Here is a 25749-nt window from a genome sequence, read left to right as displayed (position 1 = left end):
TCTTGCTTTTTGAAGATTGAATTCGGACATGCTAGTTAACCCACCGTCGGACTATATTGTGACACATGGAGTGGATAGCCGCAATTGGGTCGCTTTTGATGTTCTTTCTAGTACTTATCTGTTCAAATAATGTGTTTGTTGGTTGTTTGCTGCTTTTCAAAAAAATCCTTTCGTCCTGCCCGAGACAAAAGTGAATTATTGCAGGGCTTTTTGCTTCATGTATTTTCCATCATTAATAAAAAGTCGTTTATATCCCGACTTTGTTTTTATTTCATGCTTTTTCTGGAAAAATGGTAATACAAAAAACCAAAAAATAAATTTCATTCTCAAGCATCTGCATAATCATAACATGTACTTACTTGTCAAAATCAATAATCAAATCATGCATTAATAAACCCGTTGAACACTTTAACCTTGTACTCTCTTCCAACTTTGAGTTCCTTGTGTCCGAAACTGAAGAAGAGAATGAAGAGATTCCCAATGAGATCTCTCACATACTGGGGCATCTTAGCCATCGAAGCTGCAAACAAAAATCAAGAACATTGTCCAGAAGATGGCAGTCGTTTACAAAGACTGGCATGAGAGGTTACCATTGCCTCGTATGGATATCATACTTCAGTACACATTTCAACAGGGGTAACCCCCCTCCTTCCCTCAGTATACAACATGGAGATCGTGCTTCCCGTGGAGGTCGTAGTCTCGTCAATAAGAGTTCTGCTAAAGTCCAAGCTTGATCGAATTTAAATGTATGACGACCTTGTACAAATATATCAAAAGAGGTTTGAAACAAACTTCCAACAAGAAGGTTCGTCCCCGTGAATTTTAAAAAAGGAGACTTTGTGCTCAAAAGGGTATTATCTTTTTCAACCAGACTCTAGGGGCAAGTGGACGCCTAACTATGAAGGCCCATGTGCAATAATTTTACGACTATGGGTGGTGACAATCTCGCACATCCTATGAAGGCCAGTGCAGTCAAGAAATACTCTGTCAAAAATAAAAGCTCGGTAAGTCGCAAATCTTAAAAAGTGGCTTAGGCAAAAATGAGCGTCTCGGTGGACTGAAAACCCAAAAGGGCGGTCCAGGCAAAAATTAGAGACATGAACAAAAATGATTATCCTGATAGGTCGAAACCCGAAAGGGCGATCTATGCAAAAGTTAAGGATCATGACAAGTAACTGCATCAGTCAGCACAGTCCACCTGGGGCATCCAGTCGTCAAAAGAACCTCTGATTCGAAGCGTCCACAAATCAAAGACTCAAAACAGGGGCAATCAAAGAATCGAAACAGGGGCAATCAAAGTTGTTAGGGAGTATAACGGTTATTGTGTTCAATGTACCTTCCCATATATTTACCATTTTCCAAATTTTTCAAAGATCCGTGGAGCCATGCCATTGGCAGGTCACCACTCAATTCATCAAAATTTGAGCCTATGCCCATTTATTTGGAACTCTCATTTATTCTATTTGCAAAATTTCTTCTATTTTTGATGGCAATACTTGAAGCAAAAATTTTCAAAAAAATACAAAACTTTTTACATCTTTTGAAAAGTGTGAACAACAAGCACATTCTCTTTGAACTCGTGAGTAGTTGAAGCATACATCCGCGTCCGCCTCGAGAACGGTTACACTCCGGAAGAGAAACATAGCTAAGCACTATGGAGAGGACCTCTGCTTGGAACAAGATGCTGTCACAGTCCATGAAAAAATATATACAAAAAAAAAAATCAAAGCTCGCTAAGTTGAAAACCTGAAAAGGCAGCTTAGGCAATAGAGAGCGTCCCAGTGGACTAAAAACCCGAAAGGGCGGTCCATGCAAAAATTAGGGGCATAAAAAGGAATATATTCCCGGTGGACTGAAAACCCGAAAGGGCGGTCCAGGCAAACGTTAGGGATTTTCAAAAAAAAATGAAAAAATGACTGTTGAAGCATACCAGTGGAAGAACACTCTGCGTCGATTTACAAATGGCGACTTCTTCCAGACTCTTGGTCAACAATGGGCTTTATCCCCAGGAGCATCAGCTGCTACCTTGTGTTGGGTATTTGTATTGGCTGCATTGTTGCTAAAACAAATATCCTTGCTCTGTAAGTTGGAACCAATGTTCCAGCATGTGGTTAGGCAGCTCTGTAAGATGTTGGATACAATGTTCCAACATCTTGGCACGGTTCAGTGTGCCTGGGTTTATGCCTTATCTGTACGCGCGTATTTTATTGTTTAAGGAAACCATATTTCCTTTACTTACTGGCCAAGTAACGCGCATATCTTATAAGAATCAGCTGTGGAATATTACTAAAATAGATATTTTGTTTTAGGAAATATTTGTTACGATCTGGAATGTTTCTAAATAGGTTCCGACATATTAGGACTTTCTAGAATTGTTTATGATTCTGTTTTGCAGGTTTGCTGAACCGATCTGCAAGTTTACTGAAGCCAATGATTATTTAGCCCAAGCTGCTTAAGTATAAAAGGAAGACTTCAAGACCTAATTGCTCATTCAAGCCGTCATACTAAAAAGTTTAGATCTTTAGGGTTTGAGTCTTCATGTATTCTGTTCTTGTGTAGTTTGTGATGCAAGTCTAGAATCTTTTGTGTGTTCTTTCTTGTGTCGGTTTAGATACTTGTTTAGGGTTGGTTTTGTGAGTATTGATACTCTTGTGAATATAACCGAAGTTGTAAACAAGGTTTGGTTGTTTGTGTTGGAAGGTAACTTCTAATCTTTTTGTGTTTGAGGTCTGATAGGTCACTGGGGCAGTGACTGACCATTAGGATAGTGAGATGGGATCTCAGATCTAGGAGTTCCTAGGTTGAAGTCTAGACGAGTAGGTCCTAGGTCATATAGTGTAAACAAGGAGTTTGCTGAGAGCTATTGAATAAGGACTACATTAGTGGATTTCCTTCCTGGCTTGGTAGCCCCCAGATGTAAGTGTGTTGTGCTGAACTGGGTCAACAAACTCACTGTGTTCTTTATTTTCCTGTCCTTTATTATTCTTGTTTTTATTTCTGTTTTATCGCTCGATGTTGAAACATTAACCAGAACATTGCAAACATTAAAACATCTGACAAAACTTTTAAAACAAGTGCGCTAGAGTTTCAATTGGTATCAGAGCAGGCACCCTGCCTGTTTTAGGGTGAGCTCCAGGGAGTACTATTCTAGCACTATGGACAAGGAAGGTGGTTTTGTTAACATGCCCCCTCTACTGGATGGGTCCAACTATGATTACTGGAAATCACGCATGAGTGCCTTCCTCAAATCTATTGACAACAAAACATGGAAGGCAGTTCTGAGAGGTTGGGAACATCCTGTGCAACTTGATGCTGATGGCAACAGGACTGATGTGTTGAAACCTGAAGAAGAATGGAGTGCTGATGAAGATGAATTGGCTCTTGGAAACTCAAAGGCTTTGAATGCTCTGTTCAATGGTGTGGACAAAAATATGTTTAGACTAATCAAGCAATGCATTGTGGCTAAGGATGCTTGGGAGATTCTCAAAACTGCTCATGAAGGGACAACTAAGGTAAAAAGTGCTAAAATTCAACTTCTTACCACTAAATTTGAGAATCTGAAAATGTTAGAAGATGAGAGCATTCAGGATTATCACTTAAATATCCTAGACATTGCAAATTCTTTTGAGTCTCTTGGGGAGAAAATCTCTGATGAAAAGCTTGTGAGGAAAATTCTCAGATCTCTACCTAAGAAATTTGACATGAAAGTTACAGCTATAGAAGAAGCTCAGGACATATCTAGTCTAAAGGTTGATGAATTGATAGGATCCCTGCAAAATTTTGAATTAACTGTCAACAACAAGTCTGACAAAAAGGGGAAAGGTATTGCCTTTACTTCTAGTGTGAATGCTGATAATGCACTAGTAGATGTTGAAGATGATGAAGACATGGCAAAGTCTCTGGCACTACTTGGGATACAGTTCAAGAAGATCTTCAAAAGATTTGACAGAAGGTCCAGACAAAATGAATGTGAAGGCTATGGTCATATCAGAACTGAGTGTGCCACTTTTCTAAAGAAACAGAAGAAAAGTTTGGATGTGTCTTGGTCAGATGAGGATGACTCAGATGATGAAGTGAAAGCTAAATCTGCTAATCATGTCTCTGCCTTAGCAGGTAGAATAATGTCAGACACTGAGTCTTGTGAGGAAGAAATGTCTTATGAAGAGCTTGCTATATCCTATCATGACCTGATGACCAAAAACAGTGAACTAACTCAGAAACTTGAAGAGCAAGCAAGAGAGATTGCTCAACTGCAGGATGAAAGGTTTGATAATGTGGCTCATATCTCAAAGCTCAATGATGAACTGTCAAGGTTGAATCTTCAACTGAACAGGATTGAGGAACAGTCTGGAATAAAGTCAGCAGAGTCAATGTTCCAACATTCTGAGGAACATCCGACTAAGAAGAAGCCAAAGATATGGGTTTGTGATCACTGTAAAGAAAAGGGACACATCAGACCCTACTGCTTCAAGCTGAAAGGTGAATTCAAGCATTTCCAACAGAATCTGTCCAGGAATGGGTGGAACCACAGAAACACCAAGGCTGGTCTGATTGCTCATACATCCCTTACAACATCATCTAAAGAAGACTGGTATTTTGATAGTGGTTGTTCAAGACATATGACTGGTGTTGAAACGTATTTGGAGGATGTAAGACCATATGTAACCAGTTATGTCACATTTGGTGATGGAGTTAAAGGAAAGATTGTGGGAATTGGAAACCTGATAAAACATGGGTTACCAAGACTTGATGATGTGCTGCTAGTCAGAGGTCTTATGAGATTAAACTTCACCAAACCAGAATGTCAGATCTCAGATGAGAAAGGAGAAGTTCTTATGAGAGGTACAAGATCCAAAGAAAATTGCTATTTGTGGGTATCTCAGGAAGAATCATTCATCTCAACATGTCTCTTGAGCAAAGAAGAAGAGATCAAACTGTGGCATCAAAGGTTGGGACATTTGCATCTGAAAGGGATGAGAAAGGCCATGACATCTGAAGCCATTAGAGGCTTACCAGATCTGAAGATTGTTGAAGGCAGCATATGTGGTGAATGCCAGATTGGAAAACAAACGAGGATGTCTCATCCAAGGTTGGAACATCAAACAACCTCTCAAGTTCTTGAACTTCTGCACATGGATCTGATGGGACCTATGCAAGTTGAAAGCATTGGTGGAAAGAGGTATGTTCTTCTTGTAGTTGATGACTTCTCTAGGTTCACTTGGGTTAACTTTATTAGAGAAAAATCAGACACCTTTGATGTATTTAAAGAATTGTGTACACAATTACAAAGAGAAAAGGGGTGTGGTATTGTTAAAATCAGGAGTGATCATGGAACTGAATTTGAAAACACTAGGTTTAGTGAATACTGTGCTGAAGAGGGTATTAACATGAATTTTCATCCCCTATAACTCCTCAACAAAATGGTGTGGTGGAAAGAAAGAATAGGACTCTTCAAGAATCTGCAAGAGTCATGCTTCATGCTAAACACCTACCATATCGGTTCTGGGCTGAAGCTATGAACACAGCTTGCCACATTCACAACAGGGTGAAACTAAGGACTGGTACCACTACAACTCTCTATGAGCTTTGGAAGGGAAGAAAACCTACTGTTAAATACTTTCATGTGTTTGGTAGCAAATGCTATATTTTGTCTGATAGAGATTATAGAAGGAAGATGGACCCTAAGAGTGATGAGGGAATTTTTCCGGGGTACTCCACTAACAGCAGAGCCTACAGGGTCTATAATTCTAAAACTGAAAATGTGATGGAATCAATCAATGTAGTGATTGATGATGTGCCTAAAGAAAGGGTTCCTGATGTTGATGATGATGTTGCAACACCTACTAGGGAAACTAATGCACCTACTCAGGTGATTGAGTCTGAACCAGAGAAAGATGAAAATAATGATACTGAGCCAGAACAATTGTCCACTAAGAAGGGTCCTTCCACACGAGTTCAGAAGAATCATCCATTAGAACTTGTTATTGGAAATCCTGATGAAGGAGTCTCAACTAGAAGATCAGTTGGAGTCATTGCCAACTCTTGCTTTGTGTCCAAGATTGAGCCTAAAAATGTCAAAGAAGCTCTGACAGATGAGTTCTGGATTGAAGCAATGCAAGAGGAACTGAATCAGTTCAAAAGGAGTGAAGTATGGGATTTAGTTCCAAGACCTGAAGGTGTAAATGTGATAGGCACCAAGTGGATCTTCAAGAACAAGTCTGATGAACATGGGATTGTGACCAGAAACAAGGCAAGACTAGTAGCTCAAGGCTACACCCAGATAGAAGGTCTGGATTTTGATGAAACATTTGCTCATGTGGCTAGACTGGAGTCTATAAGATTACTGCTAGGTGTATCTTGTATTCTAAAATTTAAGCTGTTTCAGATGGATGTTAAGAGTGCCTTTCTGAATGGGTACTTGAATGAGGAAGTCTATGTTGAACAACCTAAAGGTTTTATTGATCCTAGCTTTCCAAATCATGTGTACAGATTGAAGAAAGCTTTGTATGGATTGAAGCAGGCACCTAGGGCCTGGTATGAAAGACTCACTCAATTTCTTGTAGGTCAAGGGTACAGGAAAGGAGGTACAGACAAAACTTTGTTTGTAAAGGATGACAATGGTAGACTGATGATTTCCCAAGGTTTATGTTGATGACATTGTTTTTGGTGGAATGTCGAACAAGATGGTTCAACATTTTATTCATCAGATGCAGTCAGAGTTTGAAATGAGCTTAGTTGGTGAATTGACCTATTTTCTTGGACTTCAAGTTAAACAAATGGAGGATACAATCTTCATTTCTCAGAGTAAATATGCCAAGAACATTGTGAAGAAATTTGGCTTGGATAATGGTGGTCACAAAAGAACTCCAGCTGCCACTCACTTGAAGCTGACAAAGGATGAAGGAGGCATATCTGTTGATCAAAGCATGTACAGAAGCATGATTGGGAGTTTACTATACCTTACTGCAAGCAGGCCAGACATCACCTTTGCTGTAGGTGTGTGTGCAAGGTATCAAGCTGACCCAAAAATGAGTCATCTTACTCAGGTGAAGAGAATTCTGAAGTACATCAATAGCACCAGTGACTATGGAATTTTGTACTCATCCTGTGAAGATACTAAACTGATAGGATACTGTGATGCTGACTGGGCTGGAAGTGCTGATGACAGAAAAAGTACCTCTGGAGGATGTTTCTTTCTAAGAAATAATCTGATTTCCTGGTTTAGTAAGAAACATAATTGTGTGTCTTTATCTACTGCTGAAGCTGAATACATAGCAGCTGGGAGTAGTTGTTCTCAACTTGTTTGGATGAAGCAGATGCTGCAGGAGTATAATGTGGAGCAAGATGATCTGACATTATACTGTGACAACCTAAGTGCTTTCAACATTTCAAAAAATCTTATTCAACACAGCAGAACAAAACATATTGACATTCGACATCATTTCATCAGAGATCTTATTGAAGAAAAGGTTGTGACACTTGAGCATGTAGACATAGAGGAACAACTAGCAGATATTTTTACTAAGGCTTTGGATGCTAAACAATTTGAACATCTAAGAGGCAAGTTACGAATTTGCCTACATGAGGAAGCCTAATCATCTGCAGTGTGAGGCGTGCTGACAAACTTCTATTTTTGCACGTCTTTGTAATGTGGGGTATACAATCAATGATGTAATCCTGATGCTCTGGACATTTTTGTTTGGCATATTTTGTGGCTAAAAAGGGGGAGAAAAATTGATGTTTCTCTGCTTATACTCCCTATCTGTATATGTGCTCTGCATGTATCTTTAATATGCCTGTATGTGTATGCCTGGATGTTATATTCATATTCTATGTTGTTGCATTTACTTGCAACTATTTCAGGTTATGTGTAGATGTTGGCTCTTATGTTGCAACATCTTGATGTTTTATTAGGTCTTCATGATAATCTGCGATTCTGTCTCAGTATTTTTGTTTGTACATGTTCCTTGATGACATTCTCTGATATGTTGGGACATGTCTATGAAGATTGGTGTAGATGTTAGCACTTGTGCTAGAACATCTTTGTGCTTCTGAGATTCTGGTTCTCTCAAATGCTGTACATGTTCCCTGCAAACGTTCAATACAAGGTTAGAACATGTCTGTGAGACTCTGTGCAGATGTTGGCACTTTCGCTGCAACATCTTGTTGTAATTCCGAGAATTTATTTTTCTTAGGATTCTTAGTGTACAGGTTCCCTACTATTGTCTTATATTATGGAATCTGTCTGAATGACTCCTTAAAGTCAAAGTTGTTGTGTGTGGCCTTTGATAGGTCTGCTAGCATGTATCTGCTGATAGTTTGCTAGCTTGTGAATATTCCTTGAATGTCTATGACCAGATCCTGAATCTTTTATGTTTATGCATTAGGAGTTTATCTGTTCAGTTTTTCTGTATGCATGTATTCAGGGGGAGTAATGGAATATTCCTGTAAGTAGTCACTTATGAGATATTATATTCAGGGGGAGTGATACTTCTATGTGTGCTTTTGATTGAACCAAGCTGGGTGAAGGATGTTGAGTGAGAAGTTTAAACATCTGTATCTATCACTTGTAAGTTTGGGAATTTGTGTTTCCTGACTTCTTTATGCTATTGGTGATAGTTCTCTGAAGGCATCCAAGTCTGTCACATGTAAGTATTGGAATTTAGGTTTCTGTGCTTCTATGGTTGGTTGGTGACAGTACCCTGTAGGTATGGGAAATTTATTTTTCCTTGCCTCTATGTGTGGCAGGTACTCTTGTCTGATGTGCTAAAGGATGTTGGAACATCCTATGTCTGTAGCATTGGAATTTATTTTTCCTCTGCTCTTGAGTGATCTTGCTTCTCTCCACTTCTGTGTTGGAAGTTATCTTCCTTGACTGTAGCACATGAATTTATTTTTCCTCTGCTCTTGAGAGAACTTGTTTCTCTCTCTCTTTGTACAAGAACTTAGGTTCCCTAGTTGTAGCTTAGGAATTTATTCCTCAGCTCTTGAGACTATGCTACTGATCTGATCCGCTGCTGCATGTCTTTGATCCAGTGTAATACCTCTGCAGCTTATGCTGAGATTGAAGATACGTGAGGTATTCTATGTATGCACACTTTTGCCTTCTCTAGAGTGATACTATCTGATACTTCTTCTTCTTGAATATGTGTTCGTGATGACTTGAGGAAGTGTATCTATGGTGTCTCTTTAGACTCTGTGTGCTAGCTGTTTCTTCTTTGGTGTGTGCTCATGCACTTGGAGGAATGGTATTTTTGTATCCCTCTATTTCATAAGTATTGGCCTTGATTTGTTTTAGCCAAAAATTTGCCAAAGGGGGAGATTGTTGGAACCAATGTTCCAATGTTCCAGCATGTGGTTAGGCATGTGGTTAGGCAACTCTGTAAGATGTTGGATACAATGTTCCAACATCCTGGCACGGTTCAGTGTGCCTGGGTTTCTGCCTTATCTGTACGCGCGTATTTTATTGTTTAAGGAAACCATATTTCCTTCACTTACTGACCAAGTAACGCGCATATCTTATAAGAATCAACTGTGGAATATTACTAAAATAGATATTTTGTTTTAGGAAATATTTGTTACGATCTGGAATGTTTCTAAATAGGTTCCGACATATTAGGACTTTCCAGAATTGTTTCTGATTCTGTTTTGCAGGTTTGCTGAACCGATCTGCAAGTTTACTGAAGCCCAATGATTATTTAGCCCAAGCTGCTTCAGTATAAAAGGAAGACTTCAAGACCTAATTGCTCATTCAAGCCGTCATACTAAAAAGTTTAGATCTTTAGGGTTTGAGTCTTCACGTATTCTGTTCTTGTGTCGTTTGTGATGCAAGTCTAGAATCTTTTGTGTGTTCTTTCTTGTGTCGGTTTAGATACTTGTTTAGGACTGGTTTTGTGAGTATTGATACTCTTGTGCATCAAACCGAAGTTGTGAAACAAGGTTTGGTTGTTTGTGTTGGAAGTTAACTTCTAATCTTTTTGTGTTTGAGGTTTGATAGGTCACTGGGGCAGTGACTGACCATTAGGATAGTGAGATGGGATCTCAGATCTAGGAGTTCCTAGGTTGAAGTCTAGACGGGTAGATCCTAGGTCATATAGTGTAAACGAGGAGTTTGCTGAGAGCTATTGAATAAGGATTACACTAGTGGATTTCCTTTCTGGCTTGGTAGCCCCCAGATGTAAGCGTGTTGTGCTGAACTGGGTCAACAAACTCACTGTGTTCTTTATTTTCCTGTCCTTTATTTATTTTTTCTTGTTTTTATTTCTGTTTTATCGCTCGATGTTGAAATATTAACCGGAACATTGCAAACATTAAAACATCTGACAAAACTTTTAAAACAAATGCGATAGAATTTCACCTTGTGCCAGGTTTTACCCCGTCAGCGGCTCGATTTGTTTTCAATACTATCATCCCCAAGGAAGTATGCCGAGTGTTTGTACTACGATGTCAGTATGCCTCCCATCTTACCTGTTTTGTCTTGTTTTGTCAAGTCACCTGTCACAATCCAATCCATACAATCATACATTTATGCATTCATACAATCATACATTCATAAGTCAATACTTTCACACATTCATACACTCATGCATACACAACATACACACGACATCATTCACACATGATTGCATTAGTCACCAAAATCTTGTTTCGGTCGTGTCTTTTCAGTTCGGTATTTACTTATCCTTGCGTCAAACCGCAAGTTTCTACACATGAACATCTTACATTTACCTTCTTATTATCAAAAGTGTCATCCCCAGTGTGTCTGGTCCAGAGATGTCACTCATTATAAGCCCAGTGGATTCTGGCCAACTTTTATCAAAAGCCGAGTGGATTCTCGCAAACCTGTTATCAAAAGCCGAGTGGATTCTCGCAAAACTCTTATGAAGCCCAGTGGATTCTGGCCAACTTTTATCAAAAGCCGAGTGGATTCTCGCAAAACATTTATCAAAAGCCGAGTGGATTCTCACAAAACTCTTATGAAGCCCAGTGGATTCTGGCCAACTTTTATCAAAAGCTGATTGGATTCTCGCAAATGTTCACCAAGCCGAGTGGATTCTCGTAAACCATTCATCAAAAGCCGAGTGGATTCTCGCAAACCTTTATCAAAAGCCGAGTAGATTCTCGCAAACCTGTTATCAAAAGCCGAGTGGATTCTCGCAAAACTCTTATGAAGCCTAGTGGATTTTGGCCAACTTTTATTAAAAGCCGAGTGGATTCTCGCAAATGTTTACCAAGCCGAGTGGATTCTCGCAAATGTTTACCAAGCCGAGTGGATTCTCGCAAAACTCTTATGAAGCCCAGTGGATTCTGGCCAACTTTTATCAAAAGCCGAGTGGATTCTCGCAAATGTTTACCAAGCCGAGTGGATTCTCGCAAATGTTTATCTTGTTCTAAGCCGCCAGTCCTAAACAAGGGAGAGCTTGAGTCTGCCTTCAATCAATTTCAATTTCAAAAGTGTCATCCCCAGCGTAGCTGTTCTAGCGATGTCACAAATCATGTCAATTTCAATGGTGTCATCCCCAGCGTAGCTGTTCTAGTGATGTCACTAATCAATTTCAATTTCAAAAGTGTCATCCCCAGCATTGGCTGTACCAGTGATGTCACTAATCAATTTCAATTTCAATTTCAATTTCAATGGTGTCGTCCCCAGTTTATCTGTTCTAGAGAAGTCGCCAATCAATTTCAATTTCAAAAGTGTCATCCGCAGCATTAGCTGTTCTAGAGATGTCGCTAAAAGCCTTGTCTTCATTAAGCTATCGTCTCAAACCGATACGGTAGTAGAAAATCTTTTCCCCAGTGAAATTACATTCCCCAGCGGTGTCGGATCCCTTTCTTCAACGAATTTGGGTTTCCCGTTGTTGTTTCTCGTCTCAGTCAAATCATCTTTGCATCATGAGCATTCATAGCATCTTAGGTCCAAAATTGGTGTATTTTGTATTTAAGTCTCTTCGGCCCGTCAAATCAAAGATTCCATCTTCAAATCTCCAGACGAAGAAACTTAAATAGGGGCATCTGTCATACCCCAATTTTTAACCTAAGGTCCCACTGACACATGTCTTTTGACTAGGAATATTCCTTGTTTTTTTTTCCAGACCTCCTCTCACTTTTTTTAATTTTTATTATTATTTATTAGTCTTTTTTTTAGTTTCCATCTTTTAATACTTTATTTTTATTTAGTCTTTATTTTCCAATTTACCTTTTTTATTTTTTTTAGTTTAATTATTTCTTTTAGTTTTTTTGAACCATTTTAATGAGTCCGAAATAATTGTCTCTGGGGTCCAAAGAAAATTATATTCCAACCATGCCACTATCACAGCCTCAATCACAAAGTCAGAAAGTTCTTTCCCATTTTTCATCAGGAACGCGTTTCATCATCAATACCTCTTCTCACTTTTTTTATTTATTAGTCTTTTTTTTTTTAACTTTTAGTTTTTATTTTTATCTTTCATTTTTATCCAGTCTTGATTTTATATTTTTTTTTATTTTCTATTTTACCATTTTATTTTTTTCGTTTAATTACTTCTTTAGGTTTTTTTAATGAGTCCAAAAATTGTCAAAAAATATAGTGTCAAGGTCCAATTTTTTTTTCTTTCTCAAGTGTGCCACCAATCATGCCATTTTTACATGTCAACTCCCATTTGAAAAATCTTTCAAATCACATTCCAAAACCATCAATCTCATTCAAATTCTCATCAAAGTGCATTAAACCAATTTTCCATTTTTCATCAACATTAGAACCTATAAATAGAGCTCTCATCCTTCACAATTTCACACACCCAAAGTTCTCTTCAGTTGTCAAAGAACTTTTCTCTCTTCTCCCTCATTTAGCTTGTGTTGACGAGCTATTCTTTTCTTCTCTCTCTTTTTTCTGTCCCTTCGGAATAAGTCCCTTCGGAATTTTGTCCCTTCGGTAACTTTGTCCCTTCGTTTGTCCCTTCCTTTTATTTTCTTTTATTTTCTTGCATTTTTATTTCTTTTTTAGCATTTTTTTTATTTCTATTTAGCATTTTAATTATTGTCATTTATTTTCCAGCAATTAGAATGTATTTAGGTCCAATGTAAATATAAATGAGAACAAAGTGTGTGTGTGTGTGTGTGTCTTTTATTTCTTTACCGCTTTATATATATCAAAAAATACAAAAAAATAGATTAGGGATTTTGTGGTGATCCAACGTCACTACAAAAATCCATGCGCTTTTAATTTCATTGCTCCGTTAGTTTAATTTTCATTCATTATTCCAAAACCACAAAAACATTCAAATAATCAAAAAAATCAGAAAAATATTTTCATAATAAACCTTGATTTTCAATCAAGTGATCGTTCTTTTTATTTTCTTTCTTAATCAAATATCAAATCAATTTTAATCATACTTTGAGTCTATTCTCTTTCAATATAAAAAATACAAACCAATTCTTATTTGCCACTTGGCTTTTTATTTTAAAAACTTTTTTTTCAAAACTAATAAAAAACACACAACTAATCAAACGTCAATTTCAATCACGAACTACGTGATTTTGATCCTTCACGGGTACGTAGGCAAAGGACACTCGTCCTCTCAAATCAATAAAAATGTAGATAAATAGGTCTCCTTTTTTTTTTCTTTCTTTTTTATCACTTTAAATTCCATTTTTAAAAGCAAGCAAGTTTATAGCACAAAAAGTTAAATAAAATCAAGAGGTTCTCGTAGAGTACTACGAATATTTAGGGTGCTAATACCTTCCCTAAATATAACCAACCCCCGAACCCTAAATCTTTTCAAAATGGGATAGTTTGAACTTTTTTCCCCTTTTCCTTAAAAAATTAAAATGTTCAATCGTGAAATAATTTAGTGAGTCAAACGCTAATTAAATAGCCTTGATCTCCGAAAAATGACGCGACACTATTACTCACAAGCTTAATCACTACCCCTGTCATACCCCAATTTTTGACCTAAGGTCCCACATTCATGCGCCGTTTGACCCTGATTAGTCTCTGACTTTTTAGTGAAAACTTTGGCAAAGTACCTCATTTGTTATTTGTGTAATTTATTTTGCCAAAATTTTTAGTCTTGCTTCCTTTAAAAAGAAAAAAAATAGCCCCACTAATAGTTCAATCTCGGATCCGCCCCTGGAAATAATGTATTATGTTAACAAAATGGTATGAATAAAAAACCTATGGGTGTACCAAGAAACATATTATCCAACAACCAAGCATTATCCTACTAAGTTGGGTCGACAAATAACATATTATCCGTGCAATCAAAATACAAAAAAATGAAATGATAATCAGTAGGTAACAACCTGCAACTTCAGTGCTTGATATAAATAAGCTAGCATTAACAATTGATCAAGTCCTCTTTGTATGAGCATGGCAGTGCCTCTGCTTTATTGGGGGAGCAAATGAAACACATGATTGCTTCAGCTTATATTGATCCTGCTTGGTCCAAATTAACAAAGTTGATTAAAAGGCTAAAAAAGCCCAATTAATGTAACTCTATATTAGGTTATTATTGGTGAAAACTTGCTGCTTTCAATTTCAAAATCCTCTAAGGTTAATCAATTAGACTCAGAAAAACAATACTCAATAATCATCAAAATCTAAGCAAAACTACATAATACCTTATTTAAAAGTGACTTTGCACCTCAAACATGCTTATTACCAGTATTATTTTTAAAAGGTTATTATTACACATAAAATGACATGGTTAAATAACCACTTTTGCCATTGTGAACCTAAACACTGAGAACCCAATTATATAACTATCTATTTTTCTATAACCAGAAAATGACTTTACAGAAATAGTTTTTTATTTTATTATTATTTTTTTAAATGACAAATGTTCTTCTATACCATCAGATGTAGAATCAGTATCATCATGGTCAATACCCCACCAGACATCTTTAGCTTTCTTTGATGTTGAAGTTTATATATCTCCTTTTTAGCTATATGCACTAAAATTTATTCCTTGTAGATCGGCTGAATGTTCAATGCTCTATAATTTATCTAATTTATGTCACCTAAACATATGACAGATATCTTACAAGTATTTATGTGCATGAGGATACTATACTTTATGTACATTTATATATTTTACAAGGTTTTGACAGAAACTTCACTTACATACGCTATTTGGCTTCTATATATTTCTATTTCGCCACTACCAAGGTTGTCAGACTCGCGAGTCTACATAGACTCAAAAAGGAACACAACGTAGAGGAGTTTCACATAGCACCCTGCTGCGCAACACCGTTATAATGGCTGTTACTTACTACAAAGATATAATCGCCGATAAAAATTGACTAATCCTTATTAAGTATAAGTTAAACCATGATTTTAGTTCATGCTAAGCTTACAAACAAGTTTGTCATACAAAGAGAGAATTGAAAAAAATTGGAACATGTACATTGTATGCCGTACACAAATTCATACTAATTCAAACAAGCAAATCATCGAACAGAGACTTACCTTCAACAAGTCGATATCAAGCTTTCAATATATCCCTTGGCATAAAACCAACAAATTTCATTGGTACTTTTAATTCTCTTTACTCTATTATCTCTCCAATTGTAGTGAATTACTTGGTCATCACGATTGATTGCAAATATCACTGTGTTACCATTCTCAGAAACACACAATGGAATTACAATCAATTCGGGAATATAATTGTTGTAACACCCATACTAAACGTACCTAGGAAGTTTAGCATGCGCGTTATCTTTAGTACTGGATACATAAAATTATTACAACATACAATACTTATGAATAAATATGTATACAACAATTTGCGTTCGTACAAACAACAACGTAAAACATCTCATCCATACATATAAAAGTACATCCTTGATATCCATGGCATGCATCCTCCAGCGATACGAACGCGCACTTGTTGAAACATCCATCCGGCTTCAAGCTTGCATATCAACCTGCTTATCTGAAGCAAATAAGAATTGGGATGAGACATAATGTCTCAATGAGTTCCCCTAATTCCTAGCCTATAGGTAACCTCGGGGAAACCTACGGTCACCATGTGTCTACAATACAATCTGACGGTTGATTATACGTGTGTGGTCATGCTTTCCTAGACGGTCGTGCATACTAGATCCGTCGTAAGCTCATCTTAACTTGTTATAGGCTTCACTTCCTATACGTGTCATGGCGATCAAGGGGAAAACTAAAACCGCATTGCCAAGAATACGCTCTACGTATCGAGGCCTAAGCATAACATAATCACGACACGATTCTAAACCGGACGATTAGGGGAAACCTAAGATCGTCTTCGGTATTACATTCCTTACTTGTTCTATACATAACTTGCACTTGTCTAATAGCATCTCGTGCTCTTGTTCTTAAACATAATCATACATGGAATCATTCTTGCATAATCATAATCATAACGTACATGGTCGTGCATAAGTTCATTCATTATGTTAGCGTTGAACAAACATCATTATCTTGATTCATTTTACGGAGAGCCCCTGGTGGAGTAACCCCGAGAACAATCCCATACATGACCGATGAAACCTAGCAAGGGTACATCGGACTCCCTCGGTGTCGTGAGGGTACCTTATAGCTTGAATCGTTCCCCTTGGGTCGAGAACCTCTCGTATCCCCCTGACGTGGATAACAAGAGACACGAACACCTACATCTTGATTACTTAGTGACATGCGGGTCCCTTGCGGCTTGAACCGTTCCTATCATGAGAACCCCTTGTATCCCCCTGGCGTGGATAATAAGAGACATGCCACTTGCATGTAATAGTCATGGTCTTGACGTTCGTGAAAATTAAACCTATTCATGCTTGCTTGTTTACCTCGGAACCTTGATCGATTCGATTAGCGGTAAAATCATACTTGTTCATCATGTACATACTTAATCTTAGTGGAGAGATTAACTAATCAATCCACGGCTTAACATGCTTGCTATATCATACTTGATCATATGTGAAGAGAATACACTTTGCGTCTTACTTACATAGGCATTCACATCCCTATACTAGTCGTACTTAGGGATTCATGCTATCTTTCTAGTTCTCAACAACTAAGTCGAGGCTTTACATTCATTCCCTTTCTTAATTCATCATCTACCTGATTAACTCGGCTTAAACTCTCTTATGCCATCCTTGCCATACATGCTAAGATTACCATGATTCTCATTTCAAGAATCGTTTGATGTTATGTGCATTGCCTAGATGTTGTTTTGGGGTTATAAAGTTGTAAAACGATGAAAGAAAAGCTTCGGAACGCACCACCGACCCACATTGAGCCAACAAGCCAAAAGCATGTTGGCTGGTCCAGAGGAAGTCGCTATTAGCGACCCTGGAGCGTGGCTATTCTGGAAAATTTCGCTATTAGCGAAATTATTTCACTAATAGCGAGTTTCTTCGGGTCTGTGGTACTGATTTTGTAATTTTGACCCAAAACTCGTCAAATTCGATCCTGCAATGCACCATAATCATCCAGCAACATATATTGACTTTAAATAACATATTTCATGGCAATCTAACTTGTAATCGACAAGAATTTCTCAAAGGGACATTAGGGTTTAAAACCCCTCATTAACATAAATCAATACTTTCTAACATGAATTTACACAACCCAAAGGTGGTAAACTATCTATAGAACTCACCTAAACACGTTTCTTGCAATTTCCAAGCATCAAGCATCAAACCCTAACTTTTGATCCATTCTTGATCCTTAACCTTCAAACCAAACCATGGTTAAATCTCTTCCTCCACTTGTTTCTTGCTTGTTAAGCCACCAATTGCATGATTTTGAAAGACTTTGATGCCTTAAAGAAGAAAGGATGGTGGCAGCCTAGAGAGAAGGAGGAGAGAATTCATTCTCCCAACAAACCTAGAGAGAGAAAGTGATGGAAAATATGAAGGAAAATGGCCATTGTGGCCTTATATAGCCACTTGCGGCTTTTTACCACTTCGCCCTTCGCCTTAGCCGTGTTTAACCTGACACCGATACATAACTCATGCTTAACTGATATTACTTATAAATATCTTCTGTCTTACTTAACATTCTTCATCATACTCGCTTTCCATGAATATCAGTCATCTGATACATTTAACAGATAGAATTTCCATTAACTGACGAGCGGGATATTACAATTGTAGTCCAACTCACGAAGGTTATAATCCATTTGAAGATTTAGATAACTAATTTTAAGGAATTGAACCCAAGACTCTTCAACTCCAAATTCCTTCATTTGCCATATGATAAAATGTGTTTTCCTGTAATCATAAGAAAAACAAAGAAAATCATTCAAGATAGAAAGAGTTGGAGGAGGTGTTGGAGGATCGCGTAGCTCTTCCTCACAACATCGAGGTAGCAACAACTGTGTATACGTCTCGGTCCCCAACTCAAGCGAGATAATCACAACTTGTTCAATTGTAATGAAATGACAATTATATCGGTGACGGGCAAACCAATTAATACTATTATTGAAATAAACAGCCTAGCTCGTAAAAAGCCATGAAGGATGATACACCAATTGCACAGGGAAACAATCAATATTTTTTTTTTTTTTGGATAAGGCCAAGAGGACGGTTAGGCATCAGGGGGAAACTGAAGCATCCCAACTAGGTTGGCACCCAACAGAGACCCCCATCCTCGACCACCGTCCTGATACGTAATATTATTAAAAAAGGGAAAAAAATATATACAAAGAGGGGGGACTATACCAAAACCCTCCAAAGAAGAAAAGAAGAAAAAAAAAACAAAAAGAGACAGAAATGCCTAAGGAAAACGGTAATTGGGCAAACCATTTCTATCCCTAGCAAAATCAACCGCCAAGGTAGGAGGCATGGAATCAAACCAAACAGTGCTTGTCAGAGAATGACCAATAAAAGCAAGCTTATCAGCACCACAATTTCCTTCACGAAAGATATGAGAACAAAGAACAGTCATACCGTGTTGCAAACAATTATGCCACCGGTTACGAAGAGAAATAGGAATAACATTGGGGTTCTTGAAGGCATGCACCGCACTAGAAGAATCACATTCAATCCACAAACGAGACCAATGATTACTAACAGCAAACTCCATAGCTAAAATCAAACCCAAAAGTTCCGCTTCAAGAACAGACACTTGTCCGACATTACTAGCAAAACAGCCCAAAAAAGTTCCTCTAAAATCACGAAATAAGCCACCGCAAGAAGCATTAAGTCCAATAACTGAGCCATCTGTGTTTACCTTAACCCATGTTATGGTGGGAGGTTTCCAAACCACCGATATAATGTCCTTGAAACGACGGTAAGAAGGAGGAATCAAAAAATTATTTAGAACATCAACATCAGATGATACACAGTTACCGTTAGAGTGCATTCCCGACAGAGCAACAAACGAAGAGATCCTTGCAATTGTCGCATGAAGGGAGGGAGGGACAGAACTGAAGCGCAAGGCATTCCTAGACAACTAGATGCAATACACCGAATGCACAATCGCAGCCACATAAACATCCTTAACTTGAGAGGAACAGCAAGTAGGAATAGAATTCAATAAAGACAGAACCGAGTCCAAGGAAAGAGTTCGATTCAGCTTCAGCCCAATGCAATGCCAAACAGCCCGCGCAAACTCACAAGAAAGAAATAAATGAGAAGAAGTTTCAGCTTGCTTGTAACACAGACCGCATATGGAAACCAATGTACACCCACGCCTTTGCAAATTCTCGTCCGTGGGGAGCTTAGATAACAACAGCCTCCAAAACACAAACGAGTGGGACGGAGGAATACAAGCACGCCAAATAATGGTGGCCCAGTCAAGTCTGTCCGGAGAAGGATGAAGAAATTGAAAAGCTAACTTAGCAGTAAGAACGCCATCTGAAGCATGTTTCCAAACCCTCGTATCCATTAAAGGCGTAACTGGGAGAGTTATTTTGAGAATACTTTCTGCCACTGTCGGATAGTTCAAGAGCGATGGAAGGATCTGCCATCTGCCATTATCAATAACCGAGTGAAGCATGGTCTTGAGAAGAGGATACATGCTCGACAGGGGATTAATAATAGAAACCAAAGATGCTCCCATCCAATTATCCAACCAGAGATTAATATTTTCACCATTACCAATAATCCAAACCGAGTTCTCTAACACCGTCGACAAGTACTCCTTAACACCCGGCCAAATCGAGGATTTAAAATAACGGTGGCGAGGGAGACCATAGGAAAGAAACCGCTGCTGGAAGAGGAGAGAACACTGAGAATCTTGAGTAAACAGTTTCCAACTCAAATGCAAAAGCAGAGAAGCATTAATATCTCGAGTTGATTTGAGATCAAGATCACCTGCTTCAAACGGACGACAAACATTCTTCCAAGAAATCGTACAAATTTTACGAGTGTAAATGTCACCACTCCAAACAAATTTTTTATTCATCTATCAAGCATATGCAACAAACGAGTTGGCCAACGGTAAATATGAAAAGAGTAAACCAACATACCGTGCACAATTGACTTCACAATTTGGACACGACCCATAATAGACAAAAGAACACCTTTCCAAGTAGCAAGCTTCACCTTAATGCAGTCAACAATTGGTTGGAAATAAATGCACTTAGGCTTACCTTGAAAGATGGGGAAGCCTAAGTATTGGAATGGCATGGTACCAACCGAGAAACCCGATAACTGAGCCAACATATTTCTCCGTGTAATAGACATAGCACCAGTATATAATTTACTTTTTTCGAAATTAACAAATTGACCTGAAGCTTCAGAATAGGCTTGAAAAACCCGTAAAAGACAACAAATATTCTTTTTTGAACCCACACAACAAATAAAGACATCATCCGCATATAGAATATGAGTCGGCAGTGACATACCCCTACAATACGACATAGGCTGCAAGCAATTAGATATTCTTTCCAACTCAAGAGCCCTACTGAGCACCTCCTCCGCAAGACAGAAAAGAAGAGGGGAAAGAGGATCCCTCTGTCTCACTCCCCGCTGACATGGAAAGTAACCCACCACATTACCATTAAACAACACAGATAAATGAGCTGATCGAAGAATTTCCTTAATCCATCTACAAAATAATTGGGAAAAACCAAACAACTTCAGGACCTCCAATAAAAAATTCCAATCAAGCGTATCAAAGGCCTTTCGAATATCCACCTTAATAGCAATGTTGCCACCATATTGCTTCTTGGATAATAAATTAATTGCCTCAGAAGCCAAAAGGACACAATCAGAAATATTACGGTCTCTAAAAAAACCTCGTTGATGAGGGGAAATAATTTTCATACAAATATCAGCCACCCTCTCAGCTAAAATTTTTGTTACAATTTTAAACTGAAAATTCGCCAACGCTATAGGACGGAAATCCCCCATGGAAGATGCCCCTGGAATTTTAGGAATCAGAACTAAGATGTTAGCATTCAAATTTGGAATAAGAACCCTTGTATAGAAAAATTCTTAGACCGAGGGCACCACATTCTCCGCCACAATATCCCAAAAAAATTGATAAAAATGAGCCCCAAATCCATCAGGAGCAGGGGCGCTGTCAGCATTCAAATCAAACACCGCCTTTTTAATCTCATCAATCAACGGCATAACAATTAAGTTAGCGTTTTCCTCATCTGAGACTAAAATCGGAACAACCTTCGCAACCAAATCATTAGTAATACAATTATTGGCACTACCAAAAATGTTTTGAAAATAACCCACCACGTGTGCTTCCATCGCGGTAGGATCAGTAATGCGATCGTTTCCATTCATAAGCAAAGTGATAGGTTTAGCAGATGATTTAATGCGAGCCATTCTATAGAAATAAGCTGTGTTCCTGTCCCCAAAGATAAAATTCTGATTCCTAGCCTTCTCACGCCAAAACTGGTCTTGACTGTTCATAGCTTTGGTCAAGGTTAGTTGAGCTTGCAAATCTTGACCATGCAACTCCGTATTCAGCCCCTCTTCATCAATCAAAGTCTGAATACGATCAACCTCATCAGCCGCCAGCTTTACTTGCCTTTGAACATCTCCAAAAACAGACTTATTCCAAACCCGGAATGCATCCTTTACTCTCAACAATTTTTTCTGTAAACGATGCATACCTGAACCAACCACCTCTTTTTTCCAAATATTCAGCAATAGAGGTCGACATTCAACATGAGTGGTCCAAGTTTTAAAGAATTCAAAGGAAGCAGTCTTACGAATAAAAGCAATATCAGAATGCACCAACAGAGGATGATGATCTGACTGAGTAAAGATAGAATCCGAGTCTAACCTTCCATTATTCCAAGTAAATTGCACACCATTTGTATTCAAATGCAGCAAGAGAATAGCATTAGACCAAGTAAGAAAATCGGTGCAAGAAATAGAAGGAGGAAGAAGACGACCTCTTTTTTCATGAGCACCTAACACCGCATTAAAATCCCCCAAAAAATCCACGGAGCAGTATAAATATTCTGAGGAGTAGTCAAGTCTGCCCATAATTGTCTTCGTAATAAATAAGATGTACTAGCATAGACACCGGCAATATAGACTTTAGTCCCGTTACAAATATGCTCCAACACCAGACACTGAGATGATGCAAAAATAACTGAAAAAATACAATTAGCTCCCCAAACTGCCCAAAGATTAGGAATCAAAGGGTCTCTTATATTTACACAATACTGAGCAACATTAATACTTCTCCAATACCAATTAGGAATAGAATTATAAGTCACCATAGGTTCAGCAATAAAAATCAAGGAAGGTCTATTCAGGCGGCACATGTCAGACAAAGCGATTCGGGAATCATTATTGCCAATTCCCCGAATGTTCCAAAAAATAATATTCATTTAAAAGGCGGAAGGGAACCCAATGAACGGGTTTGATAGGACGATTTAGAATTCTTGGCCCCTTTCTTTTTCTGTGCTTTTGAAATAACCGGTATATAAGGTGTTTCAGTCTCCGCAGCCTTAGCCAACCAGTTATTCATAAAGTCGACTTCTTTCTGTAACTTTGTATTAACAGGCGCGTTAGATGCCGCCACTATACTACTGACATCTAAAGATTTTTCTGTTACCGGGGACAAAACTGTGTCATGATCAGCCCCAAGCTCTATTCTTCCTACCTCTTCTGGCATATGCATATAATTCAACGTAAAAGAGTTGTGTGGAACCTGTACCGTAATTTCTTTTTGCGGAAGAGGTGCTGCTTGCATCAAACTAATATTATCCTCATTATTACTGTGATCTTCAGCCTCATTGTGTCGTAAGGTGGCCTCCAAAGCTACAAATTCCTCAGTGGAATGGATATCCTGATGAGTCCCTGCCTGATCACTAGTGGGCTGTTGTTGAGAAGTATCAAAAGTTTGCAAATTTTCCTCCTCTGAAGGGACATGTTGCGGACTAGAATGCTGAATAGGAAGATTTTCCACTGCAGGATTTGAAGTGGGCTGTTGTTGTGTCTCCAAATTATCTAGCTTCTTAGAGACAGGTGGCGGACTTGAATGCTGAATCGGTAAAGCTTCCTCTGTAGCAGCTGACCGAGAGACAGGTTGTTGGAAGGCTGCAGATGAGCCTATACCTGAAGGGTTGTCCTTAAGAGGAACCCATTCAATCCTCTGAGTTGGCATTTGCTTCTTTCCCTGAGCAACTTTTTCCTTCTCTGTATTATTTTCTTTTTCTTTCCGAGGGTGAATCCGCCGACAAACTAAAACATGATGCCCTATGTTTTGGCAATGGGTAGAAAAATCCGGCATACGCTAATAAACCACCTCAACAGGAAAAGCAAATCCCTCTCTTTCGACAACAATTTCATAGAAAATCTTGCGAGTAAAATCCATGTCGACAAGTATGCGTGCATAATGGCCAAAAAGACGCTTGGACGTCGCATTATCAATAAGGAGCGGAGTACCAATCGCACTAGCAATCTCACGAAGAGTCCTATCCATCCAATACTCTTGAGGTATAGCCATCAAACGGATCTAAACCTGGGCATGTGTGTTACGTTGTGTGTGCAAATTAAAATCTTTGGACCATTCAAATAACCGTAACAAACCAGGTTTCAAATTTACCGTTCCCATCGCCCAAACTGATCGTAAATCATCCGCGGAGGCAAAATAAAATTCATAATAACCCCTACCTATAGAGAGCAGGGACCACGCGCCTGAAGTCTTCTAAAGCTTCTGAAGTTTCAGCTCAATATCCATTTTTGCGTACGGTTTGTCGCCCTTGTTGAGAACCAGCCGACCTCGCAAGTTTCGCTTACAAAAAGCCATGCCTTTCTCATACATTCCCTGCGAAATTTTGATACTAAGGGTCTCCCCTCGAATGGATGGCTGAGGTAGACCATCATTAGATGACGTTGGTGTCGATGCAGACACAATCTGAGCAAAAGAAGCTGCAACCGGTGGAGTGGAGCGCAACATCGCAGCAGCAGGAGTGGCCAACGGGGGAAACTCAGCCTGCCAGTCAAAAGGCATGGCAACGACTGAGTCCAGAGAAGAACTATCAGTAGGTTTCAACTATTTGGAGATAAGCGTGAATCAATCTTTGTAATACCCTAGGGCATTAGCGCGACTGTGTTTCCCCAATTCTGTTGAACCCTGTAGACAGCTCGTAGAAGGAAGTAGGAAGGGCAACAATGGTGGAGATTGAACAGAAACCCTAGCAGAACCAAGATTTCGAATAGAAACCCTAGCAGAACCTTTCAAGAAATTCAAATACACGAATAAATACACAAATATAATTAATATTTCTCCAAACATTATCACCCAAAGTAAAAACTCTTACCAAAGATGTCACAAGGCTGTTCTCAATTTTCAAACTTAACGACACCACCTTGTAAGTGTCCATTAAATTATCATAACCAAACACGAACCTGCAAATATTTTCCCAGGGATCACTGTTGTGATATTGGCGAAAAGACATTAATGTTTCAGATATAGTCCTTGTGGCCGGGTTCAAGAAAGAGAACGAGTGGTCGGTATACGTAGCTAAATCTGATGAAGAACAACCTTGCAAGCAGACCAATCCATTGCACGAACCAACCATGCCCCTGGCGTTCTTGAAATTGAATTGGTAATAAGGATCGTCGTCTGTAAGGGTGATAGAATTCGAGGAGGAATCCACCAAACGACAGATGGGTACTGCCCTACTATCTACTAAACCTTGGGTCATTTTTGAGAGAAGTGCTAGGTGTGTCATTCGTGTCGATTGCCTTTTAAGGTGCATTTTGACGAAGACTGGATCAGAGAATAGGGTTTTCCACGACTTGCATACACACTTCATCCATAACAGAGATTTTACATCAAGGAAAGTTAGGATTTCGACAATAAGTTCGGCATGGAGAATTACTAGAAGCGCCGCCAGTTTGGGCTGAGGAGGGATATTCATGAGAACGGTGCGGTTCTGTTGTTGAAAGTGAAACCCTTTGAATTATTGTCAAGGAAGAAACCCTATCTCGGATTTTGTTTGCGAGTATCCATGAACACAACGCTTGTATCCCTCGTTGTTATTTTAATATTTTTTGAGCAAAGTGTTATTTCTTTTTTTTTTTGAGGGCAACTGTTATTTTATTTTTATCTTTTTTAAAAAAAAATTTGTTTAAAAAGAACGAGGTTATTTTTTTTTTGGTGGTGGCCGGGGTTTTAACCCCGGACCTTGCATATATTTTTATGCATTGTCCATACCAACTGAGTTATGCTCACGAGGACAAGAACGAGGATATTTAATTACTAGTACATATTTCTTAACCTACTAATCCATTTTATAAATACTAGAGAAAAGACAGGCTTGCTCTAAAGTTTGAGAATTTTGAACTGTGTTTTTCTATGAAGTTTTTATTTTG

At 38.5% G+C, this 25749-nt stretch overlaps 5 protein-coding genes across 5 annotated transcripts; 1 reads left to right on the top strand and 4 right to left on the bottom strand.

Annotated features, from left to right (window-relative positions):
- Positions 1-3155: 3155 nt before the first annotated feature.
- Positions 3156-5408, top strand: LOC146905980 (uncharacterized). Its single transcript, XM_085728699.1, has one exon. It carries the CDS (start codon positions 3156-3158, stop codon positions 5406-5408), a length of 2253 nt encoding a protein of 750 aa, XP_085584825.1.
- Positions 5409-19402: 13994 nt separating this feature from the next.
- On the bottom strand, positions 19403-21306 carry LOC146905979 (uncharacterized). Its single transcript, XM_085728698.1, has 2 exons — positions 20421-21306; positions 19403-20265 (listed from the first exon to the last, which is right to left on the bottom strand). Exons 1-2 carry the CDS (start codon positions 21304-21306, stop codon positions 19403-19405), a joined length of 1749 nt encoding a protein of 582 aa, XP_085584824.1.
- An 84-nt stretch (positions 21307-21390) lies between these two features.
- LOC146905978 (uncharacterized) lies at positions 21391-22404 on the bottom strand. Its single transcript, XM_085728696.1, has one exon. It carries the CDS (start codon positions 22402-22404, stop codon positions 21391-21393), a length of 1014 nt encoding a protein of 337 aa, XP_085584822.1.
- A 346-nt stretch (positions 22405-22750) lies between these two features.
- On the bottom strand, positions 22751-23659 carry LOC146905977 (uncharacterized). The gene has a single exon (XM_085728695.1). It carries the CDS (start codon positions 23657-23659, stop codon positions 22751-22753), a length of 909 nt encoding a protein of 302 aa, XP_085584821.1.
- Positions 23660-24076: 417 nt separating this feature from the next.
- LOC146905976 (F-box/kelch-repeat protein At3g06240-like) lies at positions 24077-25625 on the bottom strand. Its single transcript, XM_085728694.1, has 3 exons — positions 24674-25625; positions 24505-24606; positions 24077-24390 (listed from the first exon to the last, which is right to left on the bottom strand). The coding sequence occupies exons 1-3, from the start codon at positions 25293-25295 to the stop codon at positions 24077-24079; spliced, it is 1038 nt and encodes a 345-aa protein (XP_085584820.1). The 5' UTR covers positions 25296-25625.
- Positions 25626-25749: the final 124 nt, after the last annotated feature.

This window comes from Medicago sativa, chromosome 7 (assembly GCF_051527215.1).
Source record: "Medicago sativa cultivar Bolivia chromosome 7, Bolivia_mono, whole genome shotgun sequence".
NCBI classification, from domain to species: Eukaryota; Viridiplantae; Streptophyta; class Magnoliopsida; order Fabales; family Fabaceae; genus Medicago; species Medicago sativa.
Note: the sequence above shows the minus strand (reverse complement) of the source record. Positions and strands in the feature narration are given on the sequence as shown.